The 14,234-nt window shown below is 36.2% G+C and overlaps 1 protein-coding gene across 2 annotated transcripts in view; it reads right to left on the bottom strand.

The window, feature by feature from the left end:
• The window catches only part of LOC107718202 (sodium-coupled neutral amino acid transporter 3-like), a 49,186-nt gene that overhangs the window by 10,370 nt on the left and 24,582 nt on the right, over positions 1–14,234 (bottom strand). For both annotated transcript variants that reach the window (XM_016525181.1, XM_016525180.1), the window contains exons 2-8: positions 13,251–13,443; positions 12,083–12,115; positions 11,801–11,888; positions 11,571–11,686; positions 7,165–7,238; positions 4,903–4,995; positions 4,120–4,201 (exon numbers count right to left, since the gene is read on the bottom strand). In XM_016525181.1, the coding sequence (XP_016380667.1) occupies positions 4,120–4,201; positions 4,903–4,995; positions 7,165–7,238; positions 11,571–11,686; positions 11,801–11,888; positions 12,083–12,115; positions 13,251–13,354 (590 nt within the window). In that variant the 5' untranslated portion in view covers positions 13,355–13,443. The remainder of the gene's footprint in view (positions 1–4,119; positions 4,202–4,902; positions 4,996–7,164; positions 7,239–11,570; positions 11,687–11,800; positions 11,889–12,082; positions 12,116–13,250; positions 13,444–14,234) is intronic.

The raw sequence follows: 14,234 nt of genomic DNA on the forward strand, positions 1-14,234 counted from the left end.
TACCAGTGTTGTTATTGTAAACTAAACTATTTAAAAAAATTAATTGAAATAAAATATAAATATTAGGTGAAAAAAATGTAACTTAAAAACGTAATATTAAAAATGCTTCCTTGACAACTAAAATAAGTTTAAGTACTAAAATGACTAAACCTAAAACTGAAATAAAAATAAAGCTAAATAGAAAAATGAAGAAAACAAATAAAAATTACATAAACACAAAAAAATTACTAAAGCTTCAACTAAAATTTTAAATTAAAACTGAAAAATATTAAAATAAAAGCTAATTCAAAATATTAATAAATACTATAATATCATATAAAAATACAAAAATAACACTGATTCTTACATTGTTACATAAAACTATGCAGTGTTTTACATTTTTCATTGTTTTACTATCTTATTATGGAAGAACTGTTTATTGTGATTATTAATACTCATGCATTTATTCACTGAACATTATGTTTTAAATTTGTTTCATATCGCTCTTGCTGCTGTTTTATAAAAACAATCAATGTTGTGTGTTACAGTGATTTTACCATGCTTAAGGGGTTTCAGGCCAATAAACACCCATTAATTGGAATGAAACCACTGTATGGTTTCAAGTGGCTTACTGCTTTTAAAAAATATTGACCCATTTAACATTTCCCTTGTGCATTTGCATATGGAGCAGCGATTCTCTAATTAATTAACACTAATGCATTACATTTTCATAATAATAAATGACTGCTTACTACAGTATGTTCTTTAAATGGCTTACAGTGCAATGCATCAATCACATTACTAAACAACACCAGGACATGGAGGTGGTGATTATTTTGAGGGAGTGATCAGTGCCCTTCCTTTTAAATGTTTTGGGATGTGTGACTGAGCAGCTATTTAGACCCAAACCCTTGTGCTCAAACACAGGCCAATTTAGAGGAAATCCTCTCCCTCTCTAACTCGTCCTAAAGCTGCTAATCTTGTTATTCTGCCCCCCATTAAGACCAAATACATGGCATCTCTCAAAGAAGCTCTGAACGACAAAGACTGAGAGACTTATTAGGGACGGCTCGTACCCTGCCCGGAAATTCAGCTTGATTTGAGACAATGGAGCGACTCCATCAAGCCAAAGATGTTCAGTGGAGTGTGGATTTTATTAAGTGGAGATAAGGTATGATCTCATTGAGGTGAAAGATGCCAGGTACATGGTCAGCAGCGCTAAAACAAAGTTATTTCGGGAGGTCAAGCTAAACTGGAGGAGATGGTGCTTGACTCTCTACTGGTTGGCTCAGGATCCGTATGCATGTGATGTTCATTTTCTGCCACAGGTTTTTTACATGGGCAGTAGAGTGAGTCAGCCGTTGAAAGGCATGCCAACACTTGCCTGAACACACTTCCTCTCAACAGTTCTGCACCCCACCCACCCCTTCACGTCTAGTCTGGATGAGGACATGTCTGGGTGCAAAATGGGCACATTTACTGTACATGCACACTTTTAACCAACTTCCTTACCAAAGTGACTTAAAATACAGTGCACAAATTGTGGTATTGCCAAATAGCAAGACAGGAAAAGAAGAAAATAACCACTTTCACACACACAACAGCTTTCTGTCTTTTATTTGCATTGCCGTCATTCGCATATCAAAACCAAATTGCTGTTTAAAAGGAGTTCCAATCGCTAATAAAAATATTTAGACTGTAAAAAATGTCCACAGCACTTCAACTTAAAAATTTAAACTTTAGTTGCTAAATGAGTCATTTCAACTTCATCTCATACAACTTGCAAAAATGAAGTTGAGATGAATTAAATAATTTTGATGTGTTAAAAGTAACGGAAAAACAGATGTTGCCTTATTTTACATTCTTTATATTTCTATATACCGGTATATGTATATATATAAACGAGGCATTTGTTGCATCCAGTGGGGACATAATTACGGATTATAATGACTTGTACTGCCTTTTTACGCGTTGCGTTGCATCGCGCCGCGTAAACACAAAACCATAAGCTTGAGTGAGCGGAGGCGGGTGGCCTTGAGAACGGCCCGGCCGGCGGATTCGACGAAGGAGCATCCAGCGGGCTTGCGGCAACCACATGTGACGACCCCGGGCTGGACTCCGCTTCGTCCACGGTGAAAGGCAAATCTTCCGAGATCGTGACGTAGGTATGTGGGGGTGTGTTAGAACGAGCCGTTTTAGGTAAGCGTGGTTGACTCTTAACTTTTATAAAGAATATCTCTTTGGATTTGATACTTTAGTCTTTGCAACTTTACAGATCTTCTTTATGCACCAAGAGCTTGTAACACTCCAAAGAGAAAGGAAAAATTGAAATCGCATCATATGACCCCTTTAAGGCTTTTAGTGTATTTTTGATCAAATCAATTCAGCCTCGATGAGCGTAAGAGACTTCTTTCAAAAACGTTTAAAAAATCTTACCGACCACAAACTTTTGAATGGTTGTGCATATAATCAAAGTTTGTTACATATGTGTATATTCATGTCAGCCAGGAAGACAAATAAGTACAATTTACTGAACGGACTGTTTATCCTTCACCCTTGTTTATATTTGTGTCAAATTAAATATGTCTACAATGACTATAAGGTCCTTTTAGAAAACTTTCCTACTGGTGTTCATTTACACAAACTGTCACACATCTAGATTCATGGGCACTGTCTGCTAAAACTGAAATGAATAGTCAATGTTTACTGCTTCGTGATCCTCCTCGCTCGCCTGGAGAGGTGAGGAATTCAAATGAGGCAGCCAAAGGTCGTTTCTGTGGAGTTTTTGAGGTGTCCTCCAGAGTGTGTGCACAGGCCTTCTGTCAAGCCGAGCTCCAGTCATTGCATCTGCAGTCGGCTTGCGTCACGGACTGTCACACACACATACACACACATTTCCTTGGCTGGGCAACCGAGTGTTATAGTTAGGAGAGATCTGACCTTCACACGCATACAAACCTGTTCTCATCAAATCTAGTCCATCTATCATAGTTCTACTCTAACACACACACACTTTCACACAGTTGTGCAGGAGGATTTTGCTATGTGACTCAGAAATCTTCAGGGACCTATTGATCAGAAAGAAACTGCACAGCTCACACACATACACAAATTGGCAGTAATCGTTACCAGGGGCCAAACTGATGTGGTTGCTAACGTTAAAACCCTCTTGCCCACAATGAAAGGCTGGTATGTGACAAAAAGAAAAAGATATGCCATTGAAAGAGATGCTTTTGCAGACTTGACTAATCAAACAACCTTTTTCCCCTTTGGCTTTTCAGTGCAGACATGCCCACACACTGCTTTCTGTCTCTCTTTCTCTTACCTTTTTTCTCCCCAAAGGACATTTTTATTGCTGTCATGGAGATCTTAGTTGTGTTTCATATAAACGACCAGTCAAAAGTTTGGAATAATTAATATTTTTTTAAAGTTTCTGTTTTATTTGAATATATTTTATAATGTCATTTATTTCTGTGACTGCAAAGCTGAATTTTCAGCAGCCATTACTCCAGTCTTCAGTGTCAAATTATGTTTTAGAAATCATATAACATATGACACTGAAGGCTGGAGTAATGGCTACTGAAAATTCAGCTTTGCCATCACAGGAATAAATTACATTTTAAAATCCATTCAAATAGAAAACAGATCTTTTGAATTGTACAATATTAAATTATTTCACAATATTACAGATTTTACTGTATTTTTTGATCAAATAAATGCAGCCACGGTGAGCAAAAGAGACTTCATTCAAAAACATTTGAAGACTTTTAATCACATAACCACAGTTTGAGACATTGTTGAGACCTTATTTAAGACCTCTCCTGAAACTTTAGATGAGACTCGTGCAACATTAGTCTTTTTCTCAAAAGAAACATTTGAAACAGCAGACTTAATTTGGTTTCCATTTAATGTCACTGTTATCTAGTAGAAACAATTGCATACATTAAAAATATCTCGTGTTTTATTTCTCTGTCTAGTAAGTATTTCTGTGAGCCGATACCCTAACATGCTTGAAACAGGTCACATGGTAATAGAAAGTCTTGATGTGGCCAATAAACAGTGGAAAAAACAAGGTGATGCATTTGTGTTGCTTTCTGGGAACTAAAACACAACTTTAAACACACACAAACGTGTACTCACCCTGATGGATTATCCACCTTGAGAAAAGCCTGGATAACCAGTGGAAACTCATACTTTACTATGTACAAGTAGCTGGACATGGCTATGAGAGAGAGAGAGAGAGAGAGAGAGAGAGAGAGAGAGAATGGCTGTGAGATGCATACACACACACAGACACGCACACGCACATATACGGTAAACAACCTAATCCAGGATGTATTCGTCCACTCCAGGGGATTCTGGTTATAAATGTCACAATAAAGAAGAGAATTAGTTCTATATTTAGTTTTTATAAACATGCACCAAACGCCAACCAGCTCAGGGTCTTTTTCAATCACTGTAGATTAAATCACGGTTCAAATGACAAAGCTCTTATACATCTTAAATATTATAAAAGAATGTTATACAATAAGCCAGATATTGAGATACATTTAATTACTTTATATTTATTACATTACGTCAGTGATTAACTGATTATCAGAAATCTTGGAATAGCCTATAGATATATTCAACAATTTTGAAATTAAATCATTTATATTTGTAATAATAATCAGCAGATGGACTGCAACATTAATAATTATTTGTGTTGAAATATACTGCAGCCTGTCTACAACACTGAGGAAACAGAGGAACGGTTACTGTGATAATGAAGAAATAAAAAATAACAGAGTGATGGCCTAGAGCGTAAATGAATGAATGACACTGCTATCTAAGGCCAGTCACTCTCTCTGCAGAGGTGTACATGTGTGCTGTGCCCTTGATGGGTCGCAAAGCAATACATTGTGACGTTTGCAAGAGTCTCACCTCCAATATTCTGCAGGGTGATCGCAATGCCAGCAGCCATCTTGCCTGGTGTGCCGAAGGCTCGGAAGCCCAGTTGTTCATAAGCTCTAATGCCTGACAACAAAGAAAAAAGAGACGTGAAATCCATACATTGCCCATTTGCTATTAATATACAGCTAATCCCCCCCCCCAAATATTTTTCTTCCTCTGAATAATTACAATACATTTAAAACTGTATTTGATAATAATAATAATTATATCACAAACATGTCTTCCAAGTAATATAGTCTTACTAATTAAATCAGATTCTGTTTTTATAGCATTCAAATTTATTCATTATTAAAAACGACTATCACGGATATCACGGTATATGTAAGGTTTGTTAGTTTTTCAAGGTAACCATGTGGTAAACGTGGGTTTGGGGAAACAATGTAACCATGGGCTTATAGTTGATATAGCACTGACAATGACAGGCACAGTTGATCAAGCACAGCAGACGCTCGGCTATTTTTAGCCTAATGCACACCAGAAATATTCTGGCCAATTAAAATCTCTCACAGAGGAGTGAGGCAGATGGTCACTGAGCCAACAACGAGAGCAATGTCACATCAGTTAACACCTCCATCTAAATCAGCTCTTCATTTTAGCAGGGTAAAGGTTCAGGAACAGTTTTCATATCCAAATTATAGTCTTAACTACAGAGGAGAGCTTTAAACTGGTACTGGGTCAGTGTGATGAAATACTCACCCACAACGCCTGAAGATTTTAGCAGCAGGTGAATGGAGTATGAAGACAGACCAGCGACAGCAGTGAGGAGAATTCTGCAAGACAGAAAAGACAAAATAACTGCAACTGGAACCAAATGTCAATGTGTTATATTTACAGAGTACTGTAAAACAGCCGTTGGTTCAAAAGCACAGAACTGAAAGGGCTCAAAGCACACATGGGATAATGCCACTCAAGACAAAGTAATATTCTAGGATAAAAACAAGAAATTAAATATATTTATGCCAATTATGAAAAAAAGCTATCATAAAAAGGAATTTATGTCAGTCATAGAATATTATTACACTGCCCTACATTATATTTTCTGTATATATTTTCATTATAAATCCAACACTTTCTCAAAATGTGCATTTTGTAACATTTTTGCTATTGAAAACCTTGTATTGTCACTTAATTACCAGAAAAGCTGCCACAGACATGATTCTTGTTTTCCTCTGAGCCAGGTTACAACTATTTGTTGAATTCTCAGCTGATTTTCACATGTATGAATGATTCTGAAGACTATTTTAGGTCTAATCCTGATTTCCACTTTTTGTACTCCATTGCAGATTTAAAGTTAAATGATAAATTTTTAATACTTATTTTTGTCAATAAAACCTCAACTTTTGACATGTATCTAATTCTGTTATTTTGTCAAGTGCATTAAAACTGTTATTTTATAATTATAGTTATAATTATCATATATAAATTATATACATACAAACATAAATTAAATGTATATCAATTATTTTCTATGATTATTTATTTTTATTTTCTATGACAACATGTCAGATATATTTGATTTCTTGTATTTACAGTATAATTGAATAATTTAGAATAAAAAAAATTAATGTCACTGTATATCTATCATTTATAAATATGCTATGTTTATATTAATATATAGAATATAGAATTAAAAAAATATTTACAGGCCTAATTCTAAGAGCTGAAAAGAGGTTATAGTCTCAGTAAGGTGGAAAAATACTAGACAGCGTAATCACAGGCTAGTCACAGACAGCCCATAAGTGCAATGGCACCCTCCAGCTGCCAACATCTGGACAAACATCTCAAGCTGGGAACCCGAAATACGCTCTACTGACTCTTTTTCCTCCATGCAAATGTCCTGTTTAGTCCCTTTTCCTAGGTCCAGAATGTCTGGGCATCTTTACTGACCAGGCCTTCTCTGCCAAGCACTCAGTTTCAACTCCGCACTTTCTCACGTTTTCCCTTTTCCTTCTTTTTTCCAAATGACGTGGCTGAACTGCAGGAGGAGAAGTCAACGAGTGCAGTTCCACACCAGAAATATTCTGGCCAATTAAAATCTCTCACAGAGGAGTGAGGCAGATGGTCACTGAGCCAACAACGAGAGCAATGTCACATCAGTTAACACCTCCATCTAAATCAGCTCTTCATTTTAGCAGGGTAAAGGTTCAGGAACAGTTTTCATATCCAAATTATAGTCTTAACTACAGAGGAGAGCTTTAAACTGGTACTGGGTCAGTGTGATGAAATACTCACCCACAACGCCTGAAGATTTTAGCAGCAGGTGAATGGAGTATGAAGACAGACCAGCGACAGCAGTGAGGAGAATTCTGCAAGACAGAAAAGACAAAATAACTGCAACTGGAACCAAATGTCAATGTGTTATATTTACAGAGTACTGTAAAACAGCCGTTGGTTCAAAAGCACAGAACTGAAAGGGCTCAAAGCACACATGGGATAATGCCACTCAAGACAAAGTAATATTCTAGGATAAAAACAAGAAATTAAATATATTTATGCCAATTATGAAAAAAAGCTATCATAAAAAGGAATTTATGTCAGTCATAGAATATTATTACACTGCCCTACATTATATTTTCTGTATATATTTTCATTATAAATCCAACACTTTCTCAAAATGTGCATTTTGTAACATTTTTGCTATTGAAAACCTTGTATTGTCACTTAATTACCAGAAAAGCTGCCACAGACATGATTCTTGTTTTCCTCTGAGCCAGGTTACAACTATTTGTTGAATTCTCAGCTGATTTTCACATGTATGAATGATTCTGAAGACTATTTTAGGTCTAATCCTGATTTCCACTTTTTGTACTCCATTGCAGATTTAAAGTTAAATGATAAATTTTTAATACTTATTTTTGTCAATAAAACCTCAACTTTTGACATGTATCTAATTCTGTTATTTTGTCAAGTGCATTAAAACTGTTATTTTATAATTATAGTTATAATTATCATATATAAATTATATACATACAAACATAAATTAAATGTATATCAATTATTTTCTATGATTATTTATTTTTATTTTCTATGACAACATGTCAGATATATTTGATTTCTTGTATTTACAGTATAATTGAATAATTTAGAATAAAAAAAATTAATGTCACTGTATATCTATCATTTATAAATATGCTATGTTTATATTAATATATAGAATATAGAATTAAAAAAATATTTACAGGCCTAATTCTAAGAGCTGAAAAGAGGTTATAGTCTCAGTAAGGTGGAAAAATACTAGACAGCGTAATCACAGGCTAGTCACAGACAGCCCATAAGTGCAATGGCACCCTCCAGCTGCCAACATCTGGACAAACATCTCAAGCTGGGAACCCGAAATACGCTCTACTGACTCTTTTTCCTCCATGCAAATGTCCTGTTTAGTCCCTTTTCCTAGGTCCAGAATGTCTGGGCATCTTTACTGACCAGGCCTTCTCTGCCAAGCACTCAGTTTCAACTCCGCACTTTCTCACGTTTTCCCTTTTCCTTCTTTTTTCCAAATGACGTGGCTGAACTGCAGGAGGAGAAGTCAACGAGTGCAGTTCTGCTGGAAACGGCGGTGCCCTGACTTACACAAGCTCCAAAATGGATAATCATCATCATCAAAAAATAAAAAAAAAACTCCCAGCCTTGACTAACATTCCACAAATATTTAAATAAGTGGAGCACAACTAGTACAGCTAATCACTCGCATTTAATAACAAATTACGCTCGAGGAGGCAGCATTATGAGAATAAAAAGCTTTGAAAAATCTGAGACAGAACATGCGATTTGTTCACCAGCTGCAGTGTGTTAGTGGATGCAGGTGGCTTGAATGAAGGCACTATGCGATCAGTTCAGTATCCAAACATCAGCTGATTGTGATGAGAAATTTGATATCATCCAAGCCCCAAAAGACAAAGAAAAAAGGTCTTAATTTAGGAGTTATATCTGTTCCAAAAGCTAGTTGCTGCCTTCGAAAGCTTCCTAACTAAAATGAAATCTCACAAGTGACTGAATTGGAACACTCTACTTACTTGAGTCTTTAAATGTCTTGGATGAATAGAAAAGAACAAGATTTATTTAAAATAAAATCTTTTGTAATTATTAAAGTCTTTATTGTCACTTTTGATCAATGTTTCCTTGCTGAATAAAAATATTAATTCATTTCTTTCAAAAATAATCTTAATGACCCCATACTTTTGAAAGGTATAGATACGCATGATGAAAATATACAAAACTTTTAATTAGATCATTTTATCTGTTGAATGAAATGTATTAATACTCAAAATTTCACTCAAATAATTTGCCATATTATTTTTTTTTTCCAAGAGCGTTAAATCTGAGATCAAGACCAGTCTTGAATGCTATGGTGCTAGAATGCCTTGTAAAAATCTGAAGACAAATTACTGTTAACTTTGTATCACACACACAATTCATTCAGGAGTGTCTGGATGTGTTTCTCCATTTACTGAAGGCCGTTTATCCAAGTGGCTTCATCAGTTCTTAAATTAATGGATAAACACATCTTAAGCAAATGGAAGAAGTGGGTGACTCAAGCACAATGTTAATTGAGACTCCAGCAGTACTCTGTCACGGATGCTATAAAAGATTATTTTAATGGAGAAAAATACATGAAAAATTAATTGAGCGTGGTGCTACAGCAAATCATCATATCAGATTTTCTAAGTATCTACTTTGTATGACACAATTCTTGCTCCCACTGTTTTGAGACTTGTCTTTTTATTCCAGGAACATGAAATAAATGCATGTCCTTGAGCAATAACATGTCCCAGTAAGCCACAGGAAGCCGAATTTCAAGGCAAAAGTTGGGGATTTTTCGGTTTGTCATAATCTTCCACAAAGAGCTGCTCTTTCAAAGACTACCAATAGAGCCCCCAGATAATTTAGGTAATAACATTGTCCCAGATGCTTCTCCTTAAATTTCTTTAAAAAATAGAAGCAAATACACATATAAATATATATGATAATGACAGTTTGTTGAAATCTATTCCGAAACTCCACAGGAGACAAATGTGAGTTTACTAGGGTCTTTTTCTCAGGAGAAATCTGAGCGCAGGAGCCTCTGTTTGCTGTCACTCTTGTAAGAAAAGAGGAATAGGAACGCCACACGCTGTTTTGTGATGCTAGATAGATAAGTTATCCTTGTTTGTGATGTTGTGTATTTCCAGGAGTCATGGATTCACTCTCGTCTCTAGAGAACCGCTGCCAAGATTCAAAGTGACACAACAAAATCGAGCCTGAAGTCAACCCACAGCTCACACGGGCGAAACCCAACATCAACATTTCAGAATCTGTCCTCTATCTTCATCTATATACTGTACACCATATACAACAAAAATCAGCATAAAATTTACGATAGCCTGTAGAGTACAAAATGCTCATCATAAGCCATAAAGCATATAGAAGAATACAAATAAATGTTATTATACTAGCATACAGTACATCATATCCTGAGACTCCACAATGATATCCTCATAGCAAGGTCTAAGAAACTCCCATAAACCTTAAGAATTCATTCCCAAGAGCTGCACTACTATTGAAAGGAACATTAGCTGCATTATTAAATTGTGTCTGGGATTGATTTATGAGTAGCCCGAAGCCACAATCAGCACTGGAGAAACACTGTTCTCAGATCAGACAGGTACCACACGTAAAGAATCGGGAGTATGGAGAGTTCAAGTGTGCCAAATATCGCAGAACCCCAGTCACACCAAACAGCTCAAACCCAAAGCCCTCTCAGAAAGGAAAATAAAAAAATCCTCTGTACATTGCTCAACCCAGATTAAAAGGCCTGACTGGTTTTCATAAAGCATGTACAACCTAATCTTCATGATCACAGCAGAGAGCCCATTTTAAGTAGCACAGACCTTTAGATCATACCTACAGTAGATGACAGACTCTTTGTTAACGAAACTAATACAGCACGTCTGGCGTGAATGCAGAGCTCCCGTGCAAAGTGAGTGTCCTGGTACAGCCCGCTCAGCTCTACCGAAGGTCAGTCAGGAAACAAATCTCTCTGGCAATCTGACTTTTCTAATAAAAGCTGCTTTACTAGAGGATTAATACAGCGGGAACACCAGTTCACAGAATGGGAATTAACATAGATCATGACAACAAACAAACTGTAGGGAAGCTGTGACATTGTGATAAATTTTAGTGAAAAAAGTACTTCTTTCTTTCTTTCTTTCTTTCAAAAAAATGTCTTACTGACCCCAAATTTTAGAATGGTAGTGTACATTGAGTCAAATATAGGGACCAGAATTGTTGTACAAGATAAAGTAAGTACTTCACAATTGGATTCATTAATATAATCAATTATACTGCATGATGACATATTAATATAATCAAATAACAGCATGATGACAATTTAATTAGCTTATTAATACACACTACAATAAACGCATTAGGATACATATTCAGCAAGAACAACAATGGCTTTAATTCTCAATAAAATATCAGATCTGCAGTAAAAAACATGATCAATTCTGGCTCTAATGTTTCCCCACAAAGTGGTTTATGATGGTATCAAACGCACAATGAATTTATTAATTCTAGCTCAAAGTGAACTATCTATTCTCCATAAAGGCATTTCCCTTACAAACTGAATGTATGGAGTTTAACCTAAATCTGTAACTTACATAAAGAGGACAATGCCCGTGTTGGCCATTGCATACGCTAATCCCAAAATTCCACTTCCCATGATGGCGTTTCCCAAATTGAAGACGGACATCCCAAAAGAAGTCTTTCCCTCAAACTAAAAAGAACAACAGAGCAGTTAGTCCACACATTCACATCTGAAAAATATTATCTTGTCTGGCACATGTTCACAAAATGCCATACATGAAATCTTACCAAAAGCTCAACTTACATCCGTGAAGCGAGGAGTTTTCTTGTCATCTGCATTGGACAGGAACTCCGAGCTTTCTGCCAGGTTTGCCTCTGCATTACCTGGAGTTCTGTCAGTAATAAAGACACACATAACACCCATGAGAGATTGCCTGGCAGTGCACTGTCAAAGGAAACTTACTAAAGGGCTAACATCACCAAAACACTGATTTAGTGTGGGTGCTTTATTTACAGGTGCATGATGTGCAGCTGCAGAAAAAAAACAGTTTTGTTTGCTAATGATTCCGCTCTCTGTATGACATACCTGGCATTTTCAGTGCTATTTGGTACAAGTTCCCTACAGAGCAGTGTAGGAGCCGCATCCACGAAAGCACAAGAGACATATAACACACCTTTAGATAAACACTACTGAAGGCAAGTGGCCACAATCAGGAGAAAGTGATGTCTAGTTGAGAAACATTTGATTTGCTTATGTGAAGGCGAGCGGTTCTTCTACATGCAGGATGATTTTGTTTTGCATATAAAATAACATACAGGTGTTTCTTCAACTAAAGGCACTTTTAAATCTTGCAGAGAAAAAAAATTATTACCTTAAAGGAAACTTTTTGCATTCTCACTAAAATGTTTTTTTCCTACTAGCAACATGCCTCAGAGGAGCATTCAGTTATTTTTTTCTAAACCAAAACATTATGCATTTTGCAACATTTTTAAATGAAACTGCCTTTGTCTTGTTACGGCTAAATTCATAGCCAGCATTATATGTGTTTTATCTTAATTAAATATATAATTTTCACAAAATAGAAGTTGAAAATTTATTTTACACAATGTGTAGATCATCAGTTTTAAACAGTTAATAACATAATTTTGTGATTATTTTCATATTAAAACATTGATTGTCTGGGTCTGAGAAAAGGGTAAAACAATCAAATCTATATATTAAAGGCATTTGTATTTTAATGTGACCTAAAGAACAAATATAACCTAAAGAACAAAGTTAGTTTGACTAAAAATCTATTGTTGCCACATAAAAAGTTCCTGTAGTTGAAGAAACACCCATAAGCATTCATTTGCACAAAAACATCTACACAATCACAGACACATTGGAGCTGTGAACACAGTTATGAGAGCATAACATCAGTGCTACTGAATGTGCCCAGTGATGACTGAACTGTGCTGTTCAGTGACATTTAGGACTGTGATGACAGACAGGTTTCACCTTATTAAGATGACATGACTGGAAGCTTTAATGCTAGCTGGAAGATATTGCAAAAACACACACTAATGTTCACACATACTGTACATATGCTCTAACAAAAGCTTAAGACACCCCTACAATAGACTGAATGATGGATTGAATGATAAAGCTTATACCAACTGAAACTGTATTACTAAATCTCCACACATTGGATGACTGACAATAAACCATCCTTAACCAGACAGACATTATATAGCACCCTTGAGCGAATACTTACTGAGCTGCATCTTCTGATTGGCTTTTTATTGCAGTTGCAGTTGTCTCCTCACCAGCTTCGTGCCCCTTTCCATTGGGGATAGTGTTAATCTCGGTAGGCTCCATGCTTTCAGAGCGATTATTCTCGGTCTTCAAGTGTGCGTGTGTGTGAGAGGAAGGTGTATAGAGAAACTTTGTGTCGGTCCCTTGTTTCCCTATAAGAAAAGCATTCAAAAGCCAGTACATATTAATCCCAGCTTGTTTAAAGGAGACATGGTGTGTTCATCTGTGTAAAATGGAGCAGTGAAGGTACGTATTATGTAAGGCCTTGAAATAAGATAGTGATGTGAATCTCCAGGCTCAATTCATGTTGTTGCTTTCTGAAATTTGTCAGAAGATGACAGTCTGCATGAAGCGGAATTTGCGTATTTTCTTCAATATTATGACGTATACTCTAGTGAAATGGCTTGTCAAACGAGAAAAAATAGGGGGGGGGCAGCACTTGATTTTGTGAATGGATTAGATCAGTGTTTCCCAACCGGGAACCGTCTGTCGAGAGCAGGGGTGCCGTGTAAAAAATCTTTTTTTAATATTTTTTAATTTCTAAAATGTTCAAAAAAGCATCTATTATATAATATCAATTTCTGATGTCGCCAATAATTAGAGATGCACCGAAATTTTGGCTGCCGAAAATTAGTTCACCGCTCAGGTTTCACTTTTACGTGGTGTGACGCTCTGCGTATTATCCCCCTCTATGCGTGTGCGCTCCGCTCAGTCGCTCCACTCGTATACCATTCGGTATATGCGAATATATGCGTATATAATAATATATGCGTATATGCGAATCGGAACAGCAAAGTCCACTCAAAAATTGAGCCGACAGGAAACATCGACGTACAGTATTGTTTCTGTCTGCAATAGCCCTACTGTGCTGTAACCAGGTGTGGTAAATGGGCAACTCTGGTAACGCTGCCCTCTCATTCATTGATCTGCTAACCGCTATGTT

This window comes from Sinocyclocheilus rhinocerous, unplaced genomic scaffold (assembly GCF_001515625.1).
Source record: "Sinocyclocheilus rhinocerous isolate Xijiao unplaced genomic scaffold, SAMN03320098_v1.1 scaffold1111, whole genome shotgun sequence".
NCBI lineage: Eukaryota > Metazoa > Chordata > Actinopteri > Cypriniformes > Cyprinidae > Sinocyclocheilus > Sinocyclocheilus rhinocerous.